General features: G+C 37.6%; 1 protein-coding gene across 1 annotated transcript; it reads right to left on the bottom strand.

Annotated features, from left to right (window-relative positions):
• Positions 1 to 2,040: 2,040 nt before the first annotated feature.
• Positions 2,041 to 4,008, bottom strand: LOC123886480 (DNA-directed RNA polymerase I subunit rpa43-like). The gene is made up of 3 exons (XM_045935797.1): positions 3,820 to 4,008; positions 2,836 to 2,960; positions 2,041 to 2,672 (listed from the first exon to the last, which is right to left on the bottom strand). The coding sequence occupies exon 3, from the start codon at positions 2,551 to 2,553 to the stop codon at positions 2,041 to 2,043; it is 513 nt and encodes a 170-aa protein (XP_045791753.1). The 5' UTR covers positions 2,554 to 2,672; positions 2,836 to 2,960; positions 3,820 to 4,008.
• Positions 4,009 to 22,293: the final 18,285 nt, after the last annotated feature.

Genomic DNA, 22,293 nt, shown 5'->3' with positions numbered 1-22,293 from the left:
GGCGTGAGAGGCAATGGGCCTAAGCCATTTGGGCTTGGTTCATGACAATGGGAAGTAGTATAGATAGCAAGTCAAACACATGAATAGTTTCATAACTTCATTTCTTTGAGTTTGAGTGAGTAAGAGCAAGAACAAAGCTAAGCTAGGGTTTTGGCTAGGAGAATCACGAGCAAGAGAAGAGAGGAAAGGCTTGGATCATCATCTTTGCTTAAGGTAAGAGATTAGAATTCATGATTCTTGAGTGGCAAGGAGAGGGGAGATTGTCTATGTCTCCGTTCCCGAACTCTCCCACTCAATTTCTTTTAGACTTTTGATTAAGCTTTTGTATGTATGCGTGATGTTCTTCATCATCACTTTGTACGTGTTAATCAATAGCTTGATTCCATGAAAAATATGTATGTGTTTAGATCATATTGAAAAAGTTTAAGAAAGTTACTTAAAACCCAAGAAATTGACATGATTATGATTTTGTGAGGTATTTGGAGGTTTGTAAGAGATGATTAATGTTCCTTGATACCATATATGCTTGGAATTGCTGTTTATACGAATTTATAACATGTTTGAATGAATTTTTGAGTTGATTTAGTGTTAAACCGCCTTAGATAACTCAAGAACAGACATTTCTTTTCTGGTGTAGTTCGCTTAGCGAAAAGGAGTTCGCTATAGCGAACATGTTCGCCACAAGCTCGCTACCTGTTCGCCATGTACCTGTAATTCTCAGACGTAGTTCGCTACAGCGAACTGATATTCGCTTAGCGAATAGTTCACTACCTGTTCGCTTTTGATTCGCTTAGCGAACAGTACTGAACCTGCAACTTTTGTTAATGTTTGTAAGTGTGATTAGGCACTTGTAACATGGTTTAAGGGTATCCTTACATGATTGTTGATACATGTTGATACTGTTAATGCTTATTGTTAATCGTTATATGATTGATAAACGTGTATGCAATAAGTTGTAGCTTAAAGTGAGCAATGTTATGTTTTGGCGTTAAATTGCAATGTTAAGCGAATGTGTTAGGATTGTGTTCCCGCATTCATAAAAGAGTAGCTTCGAGCTAGAGAATATCATATGGTTGATATGTGTATACATACATGCATTCATGATTGTATGTGAACATTGGAAACTTGGGTTCCAATAACGAAAATGGATTATGTGTCCATAATGAAGCCGAGGATCGGATTAGATGAATCCATGAGTCCGGAGTTGCTATCCAACAGGATATAAAACTGTGTTGGCTTATCCAAGGGAGATAAGATGGTTCGGTAAGTTCCGACATATCCAGCATGATATAAAACTGTTCTTGGTCCACCGTTGGTGAGACATCTTGGTACCACATGCATTTAGTTATGTCTAGGGATGGCATGACAGTGAATTAATTGGCATTAGATACCTTAGGGTAAATGCGCATATACTTGATAAATGGTATGTGACATCATTTGGTTGAATTGTGCTGAACTTTATTAATTGATAATTGTTTAGTGCGATGTTTTGGCGTGAGTTAGAGTATGTATGATAGTTCGAAAGTGTAAGACCTTTCTTATACTCGTATGATATGCGATTATGTTTTTCTAACTCTCTGCTTTGTGTTATTTGCTGGACCTTTGGGGGTTCAGATATTCAGGCTGAGGACTGTGCCGACGTTTAGACTGCTGTTTTAGCGTTGTGTTGAAGTACCTTTTGGTGAGGAGACTTAGCATAGATTACTCCTCTTAGTACTAGCTTTTGATTAGAGTTTGTAAATAGTGAATGCTCTGGTAATGTAACATCGAGTCGGGGATTACGCTTGGATTTCATCGTATATCGGTGTTACCTTTTGATATGCTAGTTCTTGTATAAGTGACATCCTTAGGGATGAATATGGCTTATGTATATATATATGTATACATATGCATGCTTGGTTTGATTTGAATCCGCTGTTGCTTTTCATGTTAAATTTCATGACGCTCTGTGTGTATGCTTGTGTTTTAATTACCGCGTGGCACTCTGCCTTTACACTTGTTGAAAAGTTTTTAAAATTACGTTTTTAAGGGTAGTATGGGTTAGGGTGTTACATTATCTGGAATCAGAGATCCATAAACCTGAAGTGTTTCTTCATCAAAGCTCTTCACCATAAATCGAATCATGGTCTCTTTCTTTATCACGTGTCGCTTGTGAGATTTGCTTGCATACACTCCTTTATCGTGTTTCATTACGAACTCTGCCCTGATATCTTTCTCGGCTATAATCGCAGCAGAAAACCCAAGCACAACAACATGAATCGAATCATGTGTAATTTTCTCTACCTTTCCTTCTAAAAGCATATTTGGCTTGGGAGAAAAAAGCAACATATTGACCTTCAGATTAACACCGAAATAAGGACAAACACCGGGAAGAATCTTTGCGCATTTGTATAACGAGTTAATATCATAAGCCAAAACGACACCGTCGAATATATCACTGTACGTGAAAAGCAAAGAACTGAGTTCACGAGGAACATCTTTTGAAACTTGATTGCTTTTAGAAGGATGAATGTAAACTATTAAACTAGCTTCTGAAACCTTTAACTCTTCCATTGGTGAATGGAATTGGAGTTAGGTTTTTAAGTTGGAAGTACTTGGTGTTATGGAGTTAACTCGGTTGGGATTGAAAAAATTGACTCGGTGGAGAACAGGTTGTCCGCTGCTTTTAGTCGCTGGAAGTGGGGAAGAAAATACATGTAACTTATAATAAATATGCTATAAATATATATACTCACGACCAAAGATGTGGTGCTAAGTAGCAACACTTCTTTCCTACTACTTATTTGAGATAATTCTATTGTGAAGAAACAAGACAAGAATGGGTTTTCACTTAACTGGTATTAGACAATCATCATCTAGCAAACAAGTGGAAGTGCAAAAAGGCTATCTTGTAGTGTCTGTTGGAGAGCCCATGATTTTTTGCATATTACTTCTCGCTTCAATGGGATATAAATCTGCAACTGCAAGAGAGTGACATAGATTAGTAGTGAGTATATAAGGCTCCAAAAGCACAAACAAGAACATAACAGTGTGCAGCAACAAGAACAACAGTGCACAGAAACCATAACAAAAACCAAGTCTTGAATAAAATAAATTGTGCTTCAGCACACTATTTTAAAATAAATTGTGTTAGGGAAATTTCCCAACCACAAATTAAAGTTGACCCTAAGAACTATAGATTAACCAGGTCTTAAATAACAGAACATAAACTTAAGGTACATGATTTCATAAACTTGAATTAAGGTACATGAATAACCAATTAAAGGTTAAGACCGACACAAAGACCCTATTCAAAGAAACATAACACAGTCATCAAGTTAATGTAACAATAACAAACATTAGTTTCATGTAACAACCTTAATTTTTTTTAAAGATACAAATTATAATCATCATCCAAAAAATATACAAATTTACACTCTCTAATCAAAGACAATTGTGTTTACACATAGATACATATATCAATGTTCAAACAGAATTGGCAAAGAGGAATGAATGTCAAGTATATTTGGCTTCCAATCCATAACCATGATCAATTTCTTCACAAGACAGAGAGAATGATAGTTTAAATAGCCAGTACATGACAAAGATTCAAAACATGTTTTCTCCTATGATTAACCAACCATACAATCATACAAGGAGATGCAAAGTGACACTGCAAGCAAACAAAATCCCACACAGCCACACATGCATATGGACAAAATTAAGCATAACAATCTGCAAAGTCAAAATCGTAAAAAAAAAAAAACGACCCTATAAACAAATAAGCAGAAAATTAAATTTACGCCAAACAGGGAATTAGAGGAGAAAATTTCTTCTGACCGATGAAACCTCTGAGCTTTATCTTCACCTTCTCAATGGCTTTCTGGTATTCAGCACTGATGTTGGGTAAGATTTTTCCATAGCTTAGGATTCTGCAACAAAAAATCATATCATGTGACAGAATCAGAATCAAATTATCACAGATCGAAGAAAAACAAGATCAAAATATGGATCTAAAAACACCGATTCTGGATTATTCTAGATTATCAATTAACTACGATAACTACGATTCTGAATCGAATTGAAAAATGAACGAACCTCAAAATCTGAGAAGAAAAACGGTTGAGTTTAGGGTTCGAGAGAGATGACGAGTTCGAGTGATAAATTGTCGTGATTGAGAGGGAACAATGGAGTTCGAGATCGTGAGAGGTCGTGATTGAGAGTTCATACGATCGAGTGAGAGAAATAGTGAGACTGCTAGGGTTCTTCTTCGCGTGAGAGAGAGAGAGAGAGATCGTGATTGTTATGTTTTTTTTTTTACTCTTCCTGCCTTATAATTAATTTCCATTCAAACAAAAAAAAAATCACTTGAAAGACTTGTTACATCTGGGATGATATTATGGTCAGATGTATATTTATTTTAGATAATTTTCACCATAATTACAAGATTGCCACCGCGTTCAGTTTTGTTTCTGGTACATTGAAGTCAGATGTAAAAACTCTTGTCTATTTATTTTTCACATCTGTGGATATTGAAGCCAGATGAAAAGGCTACTCCATATAGCCTTTTACATCTGACATATGCTCGTCAGATGTAAACATGATGTGTAATATGTAATATTTATACTAGTGAATAAAAATGGCCGTTCGACATTTTTTCCAAAATCTCTACACTTTTCAAATGTTCAAAACAATTAAATTCTTTTGGATATAAAACACCTAAACTCACACAACAAATTTTCTCAAAACAAATGAGTAAGCAAATCAAAACTTAACACCATTTTTTTTTTTATCATTATAACAATTAATTCAAATGACAATTTTCCTTCTAACTCTAATACTACAAGGCATGGATCTATAATATTAACCAAGACAAAAATTGAAATAAAACCTCTTCCTATTTCACTCTAGTTTTCGGCCAAGGAAAGAGAGAGATAAATTGGTGATTTGTTACCTTAGCTAGTGTCACTAGAATCATAAGAGCAAGACCAAGCTTTTTCCTTCTATCAACTTCTCCAAAATCATTTAAGAATCTTGATAAAAAATGAGTTTCTTCCATCTTGTTTCTTACCAACACAAAGAAATAAATTTTCTAAGGGGTGGAGAGAGAGCTACGGTTATGAGAGGAAGAAGGGAAGGGAGTTGGGTTCTCATGGCTTTTGCCTAATTAAAGCTAATCATGAATCATTCTAGGCCCTTGGATCAAATAGTGCACTAAAGCCATGATTAAATCCTAGCCCTTGGATCAAATACTTGGCCAACTGGCAATCTAAAATAAATATCTAGATATTTCTTTAAGCTCTCATCTCTCGCTCGCAGGCGAGTCGCATTACGCTTACGGACCAAACTCGCGAAACTAGAAAATTTAGAAACTAAACGTTCGCCTTAAACGATTTCCAAAAATTATCGCGAAACATTTTTCCCCGACTGTATTTTTCATTCCTAACTCTAAAAAATATTCTAAAGTCATATCCCAACTCAAGCCGATATATAAATCCTCCATCTAAAATTCTACGGAATTCCGAAACCGTAAAATTTTACAACAGCGGGTAAAATTCCTACTCGTTTTTCCAAAAACAAGAATAATCCAAAACTCGTCGTTCTGACTTCACAGAAACCTTCTCATTCATGAAAGAGGATTACAACCCAAAAGTCTGTGCCTTTCCAGCGCACGAGCACAAAACAGACTCCATCTCAGCAAAAATCCTATTATTGCGACGATACTCACAAAAACACTTAACCAAAAACCCTAAATTCCTTAGCCATTACTTATTTTCTTCACGCAAAAGGTACTGTGGAATTACGGGTCTTACATTACTACCCACCAAAAAGAAGTTTCGTCCTCGAAACTAAAGCGAGAGTAACAACTCATCCCCTTATTACTAACACCAACGTGCACTTGTCGCAACCCTTTACAAAGTAGCACTAGCTTCAAACTCCAGACGCCAAGCTAGACAACACAATGAGTTCCTCACTCAAAATTTTTCTACCAAGTCCACAAACCTAGATCAACACATGTTGTTTCCAAGGTCACATATTTTGTCTCCGCAGCATAGCCCATTTCATTAAGTTCACACGAAACGGCGACGGCTACCCTCCAAAAGAATTTCCAAAAACTTTACGCACTACCAAAGCTGGCCAAAACTAGTCTATTCCAATCAACACGATTCCGTCTACTATTAACAACATATTAAGAGTGATCAGTCCCTCAATTTGCAATAGATAGCCGACAACCATGATGGTGACATAGACCATCTTTACCAAACTACAATAGCACTCTCAGCCACTTGTACTCAATTCTTTCCAATAGACAATTACTTAACTCCTTTTTACTTCCACATATAACAAACACACCGCCATGACCTCCGTTCACGTGGTGCTTTCGACTCCTCAACATACACGCACAATCATAATTTTCCAAATTATGTGTGAGGTAATCCTTTTCGCGAATTCCTTAGTTCTCACAGGCCCCGTTGCCATGTGCTTCTCCGTTCGACCAATCCCTAATCGTCGTAACTATCTAAAGTTATAGTATTTCCTAGTACCAATTACCAACTTCGCGCACAAGTTCTTGCTACTCATCTCGACGCATCTACTTACTCAAAAAGTTCTTACTCACTTCTAGCCTTTTTCTAAGGTACAAACCAACATATTCCTCGAAATCGAACGCTCTAAATAATTAATCATCCATGTTCCTAGTTATTAGCCTTTTATGCATAACTATCTCTAAACTTATACTTAGAACGTCATTATAATTAACTTTCGAATCAACTTATCTTACTCATCCATCTAGTGTCCGACACTTATCTCAAATCTTAATGCTCGTCCCCTCAAGACTACCCACCAAAGCATAAATCATACGCTACCATAACTTCCGTAATAGGTTCGATACATAATTCAACTCCTTGAATCTAATCCTCAAGAACTTAAAATACTAGCCATATCATCTAAATTTCTCATTACCTCTTAACACTCAACAAAATGTCCTTCCAACTATCACTCTCTTCGTCTTAGTACTCTTACTAACGAATCCCTTTTTTTTTACTCATACACGACATTTCTAGAAAATTTTCTAAAAATTTCCGTCCATAACTTGAATTACTTAAAACTTTTCCGCCTCAACTCCTATGATGTCATAAATTCAAGATACTACTTGGTCCTTCAACCCTTTTGGTCGATCGAAATCATTAACTTAAATGTCCAATCACACAGGATCTCTACTCAAATCTTGACTAATCCCTTCAAACTACTCAAGATGTTTACTTTCTCTTAGGGTCTACCTGCCAATAATCAACAATTATAGCTTACACTGCTACAATTCTCTAAGTATTTCCATACCATACACCTCTAGTGTCACCTATCATCGACTTACAACTCATTTCCCAAGGATGACTCCTCGTTCTTACCTAAACATCTATTCAAATCCACACTCATCCAACAATTAGTTACTTAAAGTTTCCTCTCACAACAACATCTATACATAAAATCTCCCCAAACTATGTATAGATTGCCACTTATCAACGTGATACTTGATCTCCTACCTTCAATCATCACGTGATTTACCCTTAATAATCACATTTCATATCCTAATATACCTTAAACACTCAACTTAAACCTTTAAGGTACCCATCGACGTATAACTGTCATCTAACACCACCAGGTTCGCTCACTCTTGACGCGCAATATCCACTTTAACTCAAATACGGCTCGCCCCGATGATTACCCAATCATCGTAATTAATTCCAATTGACATTGTTGTCTGTTCCACCATCCCTCATTGGCTGCATCTTCTTGACAACCAAATGACTTCATCAAGTCTCATCCCGAACTCACCGTAGCAAACATCCAATATTTTCTTCAAAAAGTTCCCCGAATCAAGTCCTTACTTGAAATCCTTTACAAGAATGATGTCCACTCGTCCACACTCAACATCTCCGAGTGACCACGTCCAATGCACTTCTAATCAATAATCTAACTTCCAAGAATCCCTTGCATTTCTTATTCTCCTCAAATCCATCCTCCTCGGACCGCTGCCTCTGAGAAAATTCGGAGACACTCGTCGACCCAGTTCGACCAAAGCTCTAGGGGCTAACTGTCCTACTCACTGAAGCACTATAGGGAACATTGTTTCGGTTGAGAAACAATCAATTACCTAACCATTTAACCCATTCTTGACTCAAGACAACAAACACATAAGAACCCAAGCACTTATGCTCACTAAACCCGACTCTAACTCTAATATGACTGACCTCAGACTGTTAACCCATGTACACACTTTCCCTTTGAAGATCTAATGCCGAGCTCTGATACCAAAATGTAACACTCCGTTTTTCAAAGCATAAAAAGGGGTATTATTTTTTTTTTTTAAACAACACGCTTAAATAAAATGGCGCGCGTGAACGCCCGTAGCTATCTCGGCAATTCGTCATTCAATAGAAAATAAATATAACATCAACACATTATATTTCATCAAATCATATGTAAGACAAGTAACCTCATGTATTCATCACGAACTCATACCGAGAATATATCACGCAAACATACCAAGCACTCACCAACAGTGCACAAACAAACAAGCACAACAACAAGCATACCCTAATGCTATCGACGGAATTTAATACGGAAATAAAAACGGTGCCCTTACCTCGGCAAAGCTTCCAACAAAAATCAACACACTCTACGCGCACGAAAACCGTCGCTCACGACGAAGTCCCACAGTCTCGGTTAACGCTCTTAACCTTCAACAAAACATAGTTCCACTATGTTAAAACATACTCTACACGATTTCTCCAATAAGCCCTAACTCGGCGACTATCGGGTTCAAGTCCTAAAATTGCTCTCTCACAACTACTAGGCTCAAACAGTTTTCAAAACAACTCTTTTTGAAACATGTTGGGTTTTGTGTTTGGCTACATTTTGTAAAAGCCAACTTTGCCAGATGCTGGACAAAGATGCTGCAGCATCCTCGTACAGCATCCTGATGCTCTGTTTTAAGTGCAGAATTTTTTCTGTCAATCTCGTTCAAGATTTGCTTCAAATATTAATTCCAGCACGTGTGTATATGCAAGACGAGACTTACTGCACAAGAATTGTCCAAGTCGGCCTAAGGAAAGTTATTAAAAACAAAAATATAATTATATTATATTTTTGTTCGCTTTTTTTTGTTTGGTACAACACAAAACATATTTTCAATTTTAATCTAGGTTTGGCCGCAGCTGTTGCAAGGGTTTTTGTCTGCAACCCTAGCTTGCCCATCAAGACATTAAAGACTATAAATATGTGAAGCCTCAAGGCTATTGAATGTGCGATTTCTAAACCTTGTATTTCATAAAGCGTGCGTTTTAAAGGTTTAGTGTGTGTGTCTTTTGTGAGCCTTTCTTGTGTCAATCTGATGCAAGTTTAGGACTGTGTTTGTGTTGTTGTAAGCTGCTCCTAAGCTTTTAAGCACGGAGTTAGTTTGTGTGATTCACTCATAAGCTTTTAAGCAAGAGTGTTGTCTAGTTTCTAGGAGAGTGTCTCCATCCTTATCGTTATTATTTGCAGCAACATAGTACGTGTTGTTAGAAGGAATTTGGGACGGGGTCTCATTATCTAAGAGGTTCTTAGGTAGGATTGCATTGGTAGTGTCTAGGTGATAAGTCAAGTACCGGGTGTTGGTCGAGGGCTTTGAACTAGAGCTATTATAGTGGATTCATTCCTGGATTGGTATCCCCCAGAGTAGGTGACGTTGCACTGAACTGGGTTAACAATTTCCTGTCTTATTTATTGTTCTGCAATTTATTTATTTATTTACTGTGTTCTGCGACTGTCTTGCTGCAACGTGTGCTATAGCATCTTGTGCAGCATTGTGTTCACTGCGTGCCAGATTTCAATTGGCATCAGAGCAGGCACCCTTTCTGGTTATAGGGTGAGCTCCAGGGAAAATGTCTGGCAACATTGAAAAGGAAGGAGGGCTTGTAAGCAGACCACCGCTTCTAGTTGGTGTCTCCAACTATGATTATTGGAAATCACGCATGATTGCTTTCCTAAAATCTATGGATAGCAAAACTTGGAAGGCTGTTCTGAAAGGATGGGACCCCCCGTGGTCGTTGACAAGGATGGAAAGCCAACACTTAAACTAAAAGCTGAGGAGGACTGGTCTAAAGAAGAGGATGAGCTTGCTTTGGGAAACTCAAAAGCGTTATATGCATTATACAATGGGGTAGATAAACACATCTTCAAACTAATCAAAAAATGTGTCTCAGCAAAGGAAGCTTGGAAGATTCTTGAAACTGTTCATGAAGGTACTCCTCAGGTAAAAATGTCTAAATTACAGATTCTTACTACTCAGTTTGAAAATTTACGTATGAAGGAGGAGGAAACAATTCAAGATTTTCATATGACTATTCTAGACTATGATAATCAATTTGATGCTTTGGGGGAGAAAATTCCCGAAGAAAAGTTAGTAAGAAAAATGCTTAGATCACTTCCAAAGAAATTTGATATGAAAGTCACAGCTATGGAAGAAGCCAAAAACATATCTGAGATGAAGCTGGATGAACTGGTTGGATCACTCCAAACTTATGAAAGTGTTGCAAATGGAAGAAGTGAAAAGAAAAATAAGAGCATTGCCTTCTCATCTAAAAATAATGAAGAAGAACTGGAGGATGAAGAAGAATCTAATGAAAGTATCTCTGAGGCCATGGTGTTATTGGGAAAACAATTCAACAAAGTTCTGAAACGAATGGATAAGAGACCCAGATCAAATTTCAAAAACAATGCTCCAAGCACTATGCGCAGCAATGAAAGTCAAGGAAAACCAAAAGGTGATGAAAAATCAAACTTAAACAGAAACATTCGATGTCACGAATGTGAAGGATATGGTCACATCAGACCTGAGTGCCCAACATATCAGAAGAGAGCAAAGAAAGGGCTAACTGTCAGTTGGTCTGAGGATGATGACTCAGAAGATGATACAGCATCTGTATCTGCTAAACATATCTCAGTCTTAACAGGTATTGTTACATCTGATACAGAATCTGATGATGGAGAGGTAACCTATGAAGAGCTTGCTGCATCCTACAAGGAACTTTGTCTTAAAAGTGAAGAAATCTGCAGGGTTATTGAGAAACAAAAGGTAACCATCAATGAGTTAAAAGCAGAAAAATCTGAGAGTATCTCAAAAATAGAGGAACTTCAAAAGAAGGTAAATTTTCTGTCCTCTGATCTTGAGATCTGCAGGGTTATTGAGAAACAAAAGGTAACCATCAATGAGTTAAAAGCAGAAAAATTTGAGAATATCTCAAAGATGGAGGAACTTCAAAAGAAGGTAAATTATCTATCCTCTGATCTTGAAGAAGCTAAAGAAGTCATTGAAAAATTAAATACTGACATTTGGCGGCTGAGAAAATTCTCTGACATGTTGTATAAAGATGATGAGCATCTTGACAAACTTCATAAGGCTGATGGACAACTGGAGGAAATCTTAGAGAAAAATGTTCGAAAGCCTAGAAATATTGGGCTTAGCTATGAAAATGTCAACAAATTCAAAAATTACAGTTCTGACCTCATGTACATGGAGCCTAAAGAAACTCAAAAGCAAAGGATGCCTTATCAGAAGCCGCAGCATCATCAGCAGCATCCCATGTCAAGAAATAGAAGAAAGCATCATGCTTGGAGATGTCATTACTGTGGTAGAAAAGGGCACATAAGGCCTTACTGCTACAAACTATATGGGTACCCTAACAGACGTCCTCAGCACAAACCTGTTTCCACAACTGCCCCTACTCAACAAGAATGGAAACCTAAAGATGAAAATGAGAAGAAAAGTGATACAACTCAACCTGAAGAAGAGATTACTGCTCTGATTGCTCACACATCACTTAGAGCTTCATCAAGGGAAGACTGGTACTTCGATAGTGGCTGTTCAAGACACATGACCGGAATAAGTAAATTTCTTGTCAGTTTAAAGTCTTATTCAACCAGCTTTGTTACCTTTGGTGATGGTGCAAAAGGAGAAATTGTTGGGATAGGGGAGCTCAGAAGTAATAGCTTGCCTAAACTAAACAATGTGCTGTTAGTAAGAGGATTGACTGCAAATTTGATAAGTATTAGTCAACTATGCGACCAAGGAATGAAAGTAAACTTCACCAAGTCTGAATGTTTGGTTACAAATAACGAAGGTGAGATTTTGATGAAAGGTGTCAGATCAAAAGACAACTGCTATCTATGGGTTCCCCAAGAAGAAGCAAATATGTCAACATGCTTAATCACTAAAGAAGATGAAGTAAAACTATGGCACCAAAAGCTTGGTCATCTTAATCTAAGAAGCATGAAGAAAGCAATATCTAAAGAAGCCATCAGAGGACTGCCAAATCTCAAAATTGAAGAAGGTAGCATATGTGGAGATTGTCAGATTGGAAAACAAACCAAGATGCCACATCCAAAGCTGCAGCATCTTACCACTACCAGAGTTCTTGAACTTCTACACATGGACTTGATGGGTCCTATGCAAACTGAAAGCTTGGGAGGTAAAAGGTACGCATATGTTGTTGTTGATGACTTTTCTAGATACACTTGGATAAATTTTATTAGAAAGAAATCAGAAACCTTTGATGTGTTCAAAGATCTATGTATTCAACTTCAAAGGGAGAAAAACAATGTGGTATTAAGGATCAGAAGTGATCATGGTAAGGAATTTGAGAACTCCAGTTTCTCTGACTTCTGTGCCTCTGAAGGCATCATACATGAATTCTCATCTCCCATTACACCACAACAAAATGGTGTAGTAGAAAGGAAAAATAGAACCATACAAGAGTCTGCAAGGGTAATGTTACATGCAAAGAAGCTTTCACATGGTTTTTGGGCAGAAGCTATGAATACTGCCTGCTATATTCATAATCGTGTCACCCTGAGATCTGGAACTACAACTACTCTGTACGAACTATGGAAAGAGAGGAAACCTACTGTTAAGCACTTCCATGTGTTTGGGAGTAAATGCTACATCTTGTCTGATAGAGAACCAAGAACTAAAATGGACCCTAAAAGTGATGAGGGCATATTCTTGGGATACTCAACAAATAGTAGAGCCTACAGAGTATATAATAATAGAACCAAAACCATGATGGAGTCTATAAATGTGGTAATAGATGATACCTCAAGTGAAACTGCTGAAGATGATGCAGAAGATGCTACAGCATCTATAACAGGTGGTGAAGACTGTGAAACTACTAATGAATCCAAGAATGATACAGAGGTTACTGCAACTGAACAAATCTCTGCTACTCCAAAGAAAGGACCTTCTACTCGTATTCAAAAGAATCACCCTACAGACCTGATCATTGGTAATCCCAATCAAGGAATTACTACTAGAAGGACACTTGACTTAGTTTCTAATGCTTGTTTTGTGTCTAAATTTGAGCCAAAAAATGTGAAGGAAGCTCTGACTGATGAGTTCTGGATAAATGCTATGCAAGAAGAGCTAAATCAGTTCAAGAGGAATGAAGTTTGGGACTTGGTTCCTAGACCTGAAAATGCAAATGTAATAGGTACCAAATGGGTCTACAAGAACAAGTCTGATGAAAGTGGAACTGTGACCAGAAACAAGGCAAGGCTGGTTGCACAAGGATACTCACAGATTGAAGGGATAGATTTTGATGAGACTTTTGCTCCGGTTGCTCGTCTTGAATCCATTAGATTACTTCTAGGAGTGGCATGCATTCTAAAATTCAAGTTGTTCCAAATGGATGTGAAAAGTGCCTTCCTCAATGGGTACTTAAATGAAGAAGTGTATGTGGAACAACCAAAGGGGTTTGTTGATCCAAGCTTTCCAAATCATGTTTACAAATTAAAGAAAGCTCTATATGGATTAAAACAAGCACCTCGAGCATGGTATGAAAGATTGACTGAGTTCCTTATTAGTCAAGGCTACAGGAAAGGAGGAAATGACAAGACTCTATTTGTGAAAGAAGATCAAGGCAAATTTCTAATAGCACAAATCTATGTTGATGACATTGTCTTTGGAGGAATGTCTAGTGAGATGGTACAGCATTTCGTGCAGCAAATGCAGTCTGAGTTTGAGATGAGTCTTGTAGGTGAACTAACCTACTTTCTTGGGCTCCAAGTAAAGCAGATGGAAGACACTATCTTTATTTCTCAAAGTAAGTATGCAAGAAATATAGTGAAAAAGTTTGGGATGGAAAGTGCTGCTCATAAAAGAACACCTGCAGCAACCCATTTAAAGCTTACCAAAGATGAAAAGGGAGTTGATGTAGATCAAAGCCTTTATAGAAGCATGATAGGAAGCTTATTATACCTTACAGCCAGCAGGCCTGATATTACTTTTGCTGTAGGAGTATGTGCTAGGTACCAAGCTGAGCCAAAGATGAGTCATCTTGCTCAAGTGAAAAGAATTTTGAAGTATGTGAATGGTACATGTGATTATGGGATCTTGTATACTCATGGTGAGAATTCTATGCTAGTAGGATATTGTGATGCTGATTGGGCAGGTTGTGCAGATGATAGAAAAAGCACCTCAGGAGCTTGTTTCTTTTTGGGCAACAACCTTATATCTTGGTTCAGCAAGAAACAGAATTGTGTATCTTTATCTACAGCTGAAGCAGAATACATAGCTGCTGGTAGCAGCTGCTCCCAGCTATTATGGATGAAACAAATGTTGCTGGAGTACAATGTGGTACAAGATGCTATGGCATTGTACTGTGACAATCTTAGTGCCATCAATATTTCAAAGAATCCTATCCAACATAGCAGGACGAAGCATATTGATATTAGGCACCACTTTATTAGAGACCTAGTTGAAGAAGGTATTGTGACTCTTGAGCATATTTCAACTGAAGAACAATTGGCTGATATTTTTACTAAGGCTCTAGATGCGGTCCAATTTGAAAAATTGCGAGGCAAACTTGGGATTTGCCTATCTGAAGAGTTATAGCAATTATTGCAAGTGTGGCGTGCAGTTTTCTCTTCAACTTATTTAGTAATGCACGCTGTTATGGGTAATGTTGAAACATCTGAAGATTTGGTAAGAATTGTGTGTTTGTTGATGAAAAGGATGTTTCTTGTGGTGAGAAAGTATTTGTCAGAGAAAGTTATGTGGTGTTCTCCTCTGCTGTGTTTAACATTTGTTGGTAATGATATTAGCGCTCCAACTGAGGTCAAAGATGACTTTGTGTTGGAATATGTCAAGAAGAGTGTTCCTGAGAAAGATGCTGCACATGATGCTACAACATCTGCAGCACGGGAAAATTTGGAGAACATTGTTGTACCTCAATCTCCAGATAATGTTATTATCCCTGATAAAGGGAAGTATTCTGATAGTAACACTGTTGTGATCTCTCAGTCTGATGAGAGTTTGAATACTTTGTCTATGCATGATGAATCTGTTAAGAAAGATAATAATGCATATTCCAATGCTATTTATGTGGACAATCTCACCCTTACAGAGAGGACTCCTGCTCCTAGTACTAGGAGGTTAAGATGCAATGCTGGTAAGAATGTGCCTGTTTATGGTGTTCTTGATGATAATGCAGGTGGTGATACTAAGGTAAAAGAGGAGGACTCTGACGCAAGTCCTTCTATGTGACCTGCTTATGCTTTATTTGCATGTCCTTTTGGATTTTAATTTGTTGGGCTACGCCCTGATGCTCTCTGGATTGTAACATGCATAATCCATGTCTTTGGGTCCGATACTCCAGGTTTTCTATGCCCTGATGGTTTGTATATGCACTTTATGAGTTCCTATGCTCTGATTCTCTCTGCACTCTATGTTCTCTATGCTCTGATAACTCTGTGGAAGTGTGTATTTTGCTCCTACTATGTGATCCCCTATGTTCTGACATCTGTGACTTTGTGCTACTTGGTACTCTATGGATCTTTGTTTTGCTCCTATTCTGTGGTACTGACTTTATTTGTCAGAATTTATGGCTAAAAAGGGGGAGTAATATCTGTTGTGCATGATGTGATGAAAAATGCTATAGCATCTAGTATAGCATGTTGGTTCACATGCATGTTTTGAGGGGGAGTAAAAGTTTATGCATATATTGAGGGGGAGTAGGTAGAATTTATTTTTCTACTACTTTTAATATGCATGCTTATATAGGAATTTATTTTTCCTATTCTCTGTGGCGTTGCTTAAATTTTACGGAGTTTATTTCTCCTAACTTGAATCCACTATGTGAGAATTTATTTCTCTCTATCTGTACTTTGAGGCTAGATGTGTTATGTTCCGCTGTTGCATGCCTCTGATGCTTACGTGCTAGCTATCCTTTCATCTGATGAACTTTTTACTTTCTTTCTTAGTTGTGTGCTTATGTTGACTCGAAGGAAAGTTTAAATAGCTTAGCATCGTTCTACTTTCTTTCCTAGTTGTGTGCTTATGTTGACTCGAAGGAAAGTTTAGGCTGTATCTCTCTATGCACTGGCCCAAAGTTGTTTTAGCCAAAATTTGCCAAAGGGGGAGATTGTTGGGTTTTGTGTTTGGCTACATTTTGTAAAAGCCAACTTTGCCAGATGCTGGACAAAGATGCTGCAGCATCCTCGTACAGCATCCTGATGCTCTGTTTTAAGTGCAGAATTTTTTCTGTCAATCTCGTTCAAGATTTGCTTCAAATATTAATTCCAGCACGTGTGTATATGCAAGACGAGACTTACTGCACAAGAATTGTCCAAGTCGGCCTAAGGAAAGTTATTAAAAACAAAAATATAATTATATTATATTTTTGTTCGCTTTTTTTTGTTTGGTACAACACAAAACATATTTTCAATTTTAATCTAGGTTTGGCCGCAGCTGTTGCAAGGGTTTTTGTCTGCAACCCTAGCTTGCCCATCAAGACATTAAAGACTATAAATATGTGAAGCCTCAAGGCTATTGAATGTGCGATTTCTAAACCTTGTATTTCATAAAGCGTGCGTTTTAAAGGTTTAGTGTGTGTGTCTTTTGTGAGCCTTTCTTGTGTCAATCTGATGCAAGTTTAGGACTGTGTTTGTGTTGTTGTAAGCTGCTCCTAAGCTTTTAAGCACGAAGTTAGTTTGTGTGATTCACTCATAAGCTTTTAAGCAAGAGTGTTGTCTAGTTTCTAGGAGAGTGTCTCCATCCTTATCGTTATTATTTGCAGCAACATAGTACGTGTTGTTAGAAGGAATTTGGGACGGGGTCTCATTATCTAAGAGGTTCTTAGGTAGGATTGCATTGGTAGTGTCTAGGTGATAAGTCAAGTACCGGGTGTTGGTCGAGGGCTTTGAACTAGAGCTATTATAGTGGATTCATTCCTGGATTGGTATCCCCCAGAGTAGGTGACGTTGCACTGAACTGGGTTAACAATTTCCTGTCTTATTTATTGTTCTGCAATTTATTTATTTATTTACTGTGTTCTGCGACTGTCTTGCTGCAACGTGTGCTATAGCATCTTGTGCAGCATTGTGTTCACTGCGTGCCAGATTTCAAAACACAAACACCTCGAAGAATAGTTTTCATCGCAAAAACGTCGTTAAATAAAACCAACTATTTTTAAACCGTTTTCAAAAGAAAATCTCTTTTTAACAACTTATACCTCAATTTATAAGTTTCCAAAATCCTTTTAAAACAACAAGTCCGACGTATAACAAAATATTTTTCGCGCGTACGTAACTAAAACGTTTTCACGACAGTCCACAACTGTTTAACCCTTTTAAACACAATTCTCGGCAAAACGGTTTTCAAACTAAAATGGCCATAACTCATTCAATTCTTATTCGATCGAGACGAGCCATACGCCAAACTCTTCGTCTCGAAAAGACGGATCGAATGGTTAAGTTTCCAGAAAACAAAACAATTTTTGAGGGGACGAAAATACCCTTTCCAAATTCGGCCAGTATTGGTATTCACACCAAAAACCATTTTTCGAATAAACTAAACCGACACGTTAATATACCTACTCGATATAAACACGTTCCTCAAATAAAAATGGCCGTTCGACATTTTTTCCAAAATCTCTACACTTTTCAAATGTTCAAAACAATTAAATTCTTTTGGATATAAAACACCTAAACTCACACAACAAATTTTCTCAAAAGAAATGAGTAAGCAAATCAAAACTTAACACCATTTTTTTTTATCATTATAACAATTAATTCAAATGACAATTTTCCTTCTAACTCTAATACTACAAGGCATGGATCTATAATATTAACCAAGACAAAAATTGAAATAAAACCTCTTCCTATTTCACTCTAGTTTTCGGCCAAGGAAAGAGAGAGATAAATTGGTGATTTGTTACCTTAGCTAGTGTCACTAGAATCATAAGAGCAAGACCAAGCTTTTTCCTTCTATCAACTTCTCCAAAATCATTTAAGAATCTTGATAAAAAATGAGTTTCTTCCATCTTGTTTCTTACCAACACAAAGAAATAAATTTTCTAAGGGGTGGAGAGAGAGCTACGGTTATGAGAGGAAGAAGGGAAGGGAGTTGGGTTCTCATGGCTTTTGCCTAATTAAAGCTAATCATGAATCATTCTAGGCCCTTGGATCAAATATTGCACTAAAGCCATGATTAAATCCTAGCCCTTGGATCAAATACTTGGCCAACTGGCAATCTAAAATAAATATCTAGATATTTCTTTAAGCTCTCATCTCTCGCTCGCAGGCGAGTCGCATTACGCTTACGGACCAAACTCGCGAAACTAGAAAATTTAGAAACTAAACGTTCGCCTTAAACGATTTCCAAAAATTATCGCGAAACATTTTTCCCCGACTGTATTTTTCATTCTTAACTCTAAAAAATATTCTAAAGTCATATCCCAACTCAAGCCGATATATAAATCCTCCATCTAAAATTCTACGGAATTCCGAAACCGTAAAATTTTACAACAGCGGGTAAAATTCCTACTCGTTTTTCCAAAAACAAGAATAATCCAAAACTCGTCGTTCTGACTTCACAGAAACTGTTGGGTTTTTGTATGTTGGCTACATTTTGCAAAAACATCTTTTAGCCAAGTGTTGAGACATATGTGCTTACGCCAAGTGTTGCGACAGATGTAACAACACTTGTATGTCTGATTGTTCGCGCCAGCTAGCGTTATTATTTTCTACTCAATCTTTCGAAGATTTGATTGAAGAATTATTTCGTGGTTTCTTATACAACAAGGCGCACGTGATCAATGTGTTTCAGAAGGCAGCTGAACCCTAGTTCTATTTTCCAAAGGAATTATATTTTTGGAAAATATATTTTTGTGTTTCAAAAATAGAACTATTATTTTCAAAAATATATCTTGTGAAGATTGCTGCAGAAAATATAAAAGATTTATTTCAAATAAATCTTTGTGCTTCAAGAAGATTATAAGATTTAATTTTAAAATATATTTACAACAAATATATTTATGGGAGGAATATTTGATGCAAATAAAGATTTGGTAAAAATATATATTTTGCATCTAGAAGATTTATTGGAGCTGAAGCATTATGAAAAGCCCACGAGGCTCTGCTATTTAAAGGGTGTTGCTAACCCTTATTATGCACCGAAACTTGAAGCTAAAATAGAATATCAAAGATGTAGTCTTTTAAGGGTTTCGTGTCTTTAAGCCACTCTCTAGGAGAGTTGGTGTAAAGTGAACAACTCGGGTTGTGAGATGGTCACTATGTCCTCACTCAGAAACCTATAGGTAATGAGTTGAGTATTGTAATTGGAGGAAGCTTTTAAGCAACTCCAAATTGTGAACTTAGTCGTTGGCTAGGTGGTGATGTTATTGAAGTGTGTCTTCATCTTTGTCAAGGAGAGTGTCTCCATTATGTTGTTATTGAAATCCTTACTGGTTGTAAGGTTGAGGGGAGTGAGACGGGGTCTCATATCTAGGAGTTCCTAGGTAGAAGTTGCATTGGGTAGGGATTAAGTGAGGAGTTGTAAACGGGGAGTTTAGCTCCGAATTAATACTGCTGATAGTGAATTTCCTCCTGGATTGGTATCCCCCAGATTAGGCTGTTAGGCTGAACTGGGTTAACAATTATGTGTGTCGTTTATGCTTTTCAGTATATGTTTTTAATGCTCTGTTTTATTGTTCTTACTGCTAAGACAAGTGTTGCGACAAGTGTCGGCACATCGTGGACAACACTTGTCTACTGTGTACCAGAATTTCAATTGGTATCAGAGCAGGCATCCTGTTCTGTATCTGGGTGAGATCCTAGGGAAGATACTTTCTGGTTATGAACAAGTAAGGAATACTGAAAAGTTGTTTGGACTTGAAGAAGTTCATATTTGTTTGAATGGTCCCTAGAAGTGGAGGATGGACTATTCATGGCACGGTGTATAGCTTTGATGTTTGAGCTTCTGTATGGTTTGATTTATTTTCAAACCTATGTTAACCTGTTGCACCTGAAGTGTGGAGTTTGTGCAAAGGTCATTATGGTGTGCCTGAAGTTTGTTGAGGAGTTTTCTGGTTTGAATTCCGCTGCATACATATATGATGGGAAAACTCCTGGTGGTTTTGAGTGTGCTACACTCTGTTCTCCTCTGGTGAGGTTCAACTAACTTGTTGGAGATGCCAACGATACTTGAGGGTGATCTCAAGTCCACTCATAAAGGCACTCATATATGAGTTTGTTGAAGAGAGATCTGAACGAAGTTGTGAGCAATTTATTTTTGCTTCTAACCCTAAAAGCCAACCTCCAGTGGCTTTGATAAAGGATCTCTTGGTGTGTTCTTTGAGAAGGGGACTGATGTCGTCCCAGATGTTGCTACATCTGACCAGCAGTATGCAGAATCTTGTTGGATTTATTTTGACACTAGAAACTTATGGTTGACTTCTTGGGTGAGTTTATTTCTGATCCAACTAAGTGGTAGTGCAGATGTGTGTTTTGCTTTTCCTGTGTAAGCTTGATAAAGGTATCTCATTCAAATTCTTTATGTGGAGGTCAAGCTTAAATGTCAAGGACATTTTCTCTGACATCTGGAGAATCCTTCTGATCAAAGGAGCCAGATTTATGGAATCTTGTTTATGGCCATGAAACAGATTCTGTTTGGAGGAGAGTAACTTGTGTATACCAACCACTAGATGTGCAGCTATTGAAGGGGGGAATGTATAATTCTCTAGAGTGCTATGAGAAGTTATTAATGAGGAATCCTTATTCTGAAGCTGTGAGATCTTGAAGACATGTCAGGATGGAGGTTGTTTACTCTAACTTGATATTATCAAGTCTATGAGAGCATAGAACTCTTGTTCTATTGTAGTGAAAAGAGCTTCATGGGATTATGAACATTGGAGCTGCTTCAACCTATGTCCAATGGTTGAATTGTTATTTGCACTTTGGAGTGTCATCCAAATCACATAGGATAGGCATTTCAGTTGTTTCTAGCAAGGAGAAGTTATTATTTTTGGGAGCAAAGGATTATTGCTCTTTGGTATTGAAAGTTGATCAACTACTGATGGTTGATTCTCTTGTGACCCCCTGCTGTTGTTAAGTGTGACTTTGGTGCTTCCACTAAGGCCACAAGTGATTGTATTGCTGATTCTCTCAAGGGAACTGTCCTTGAGACTGATGTTGTATCAAATATTGACATATCTGTGGCACTTGAGACGGATGTTGTGTCAGATGTTGACACATCTATGGAACTGGAGACAAATGTTGTACCAAGTGTAGGTACATTTGGGGTACTTGAAATTGTCACAAGTGACACTGCTCATAATGATGCTACTGAAAAAGAAGGAATTCCTGTGGTAGCAAAATCTAGTAATAATCTTGTGGATTACTCTGAATCAGATGAAAGCAGTAAGTCCCTATCTAAAGGTAAGGGAGTGAGTGATTCTGATGTTGTCTTCATGCATGAAAACGTTACAGGTGACAAACTTGTGACAGAAGTGTCTGATACTGGTGTTGGTAAAAGGACTAGAAGTAGGACAGGTAAAGGTGTGACAACTGTTAGTACACCTGTCCATCACTCTGAGGCAGAGAAGTCTGCTAAAATGGCTGGGAAGAAAATTGTGACTGGTCCCCCTAGAACCAGGAGCAAGGTGATTCCAACTTCTTAGGTCAAGAAGAAGAGCTTAAAGAGAACAGAACCTCATTCTAGTGATTCAGACTTTGAAAGGGAGACAAATGTAGCTACATCTGGTGGCACGTCTTGAAGAAGTGTGAAAGGTTTGATGAGAAAAGTGTCTGATCTAGGTGACTGTTTTGATAAGCTGGTAAGGGAATTTGTAGTGAATGTTGCTGACAATTGTGATGACCCTAAAAACCCTGAGTATAGGCAGGTTTTTGTGAGAGGAAGGTGTGTTCACTTCTCACCCTCTATAATCAACAAATTTTTGGGAAGAAGTAATGAGGAAGTAGCTGAGCTGGAAGTCACAGATA

The sequence above is a fragment of the Trifolium pratense genome, linkage group LG5 (assembly GCF_020283565.1).
Source record: "Trifolium pratense cultivar HEN17-A07 linkage group LG5, ARS_RC_1.1, whole genome shotgun sequence".
NCBI lineage: Eukaryota > Viridiplantae > Streptophyta > Magnoliopsida > Fabales > Fabaceae > Trifolium > Trifolium pratense.
The sequence above is the reverse complement of the archived record's forward strand: the minus strand, read 5'-3'. Positions and strand labels throughout refer to the sequence as shown.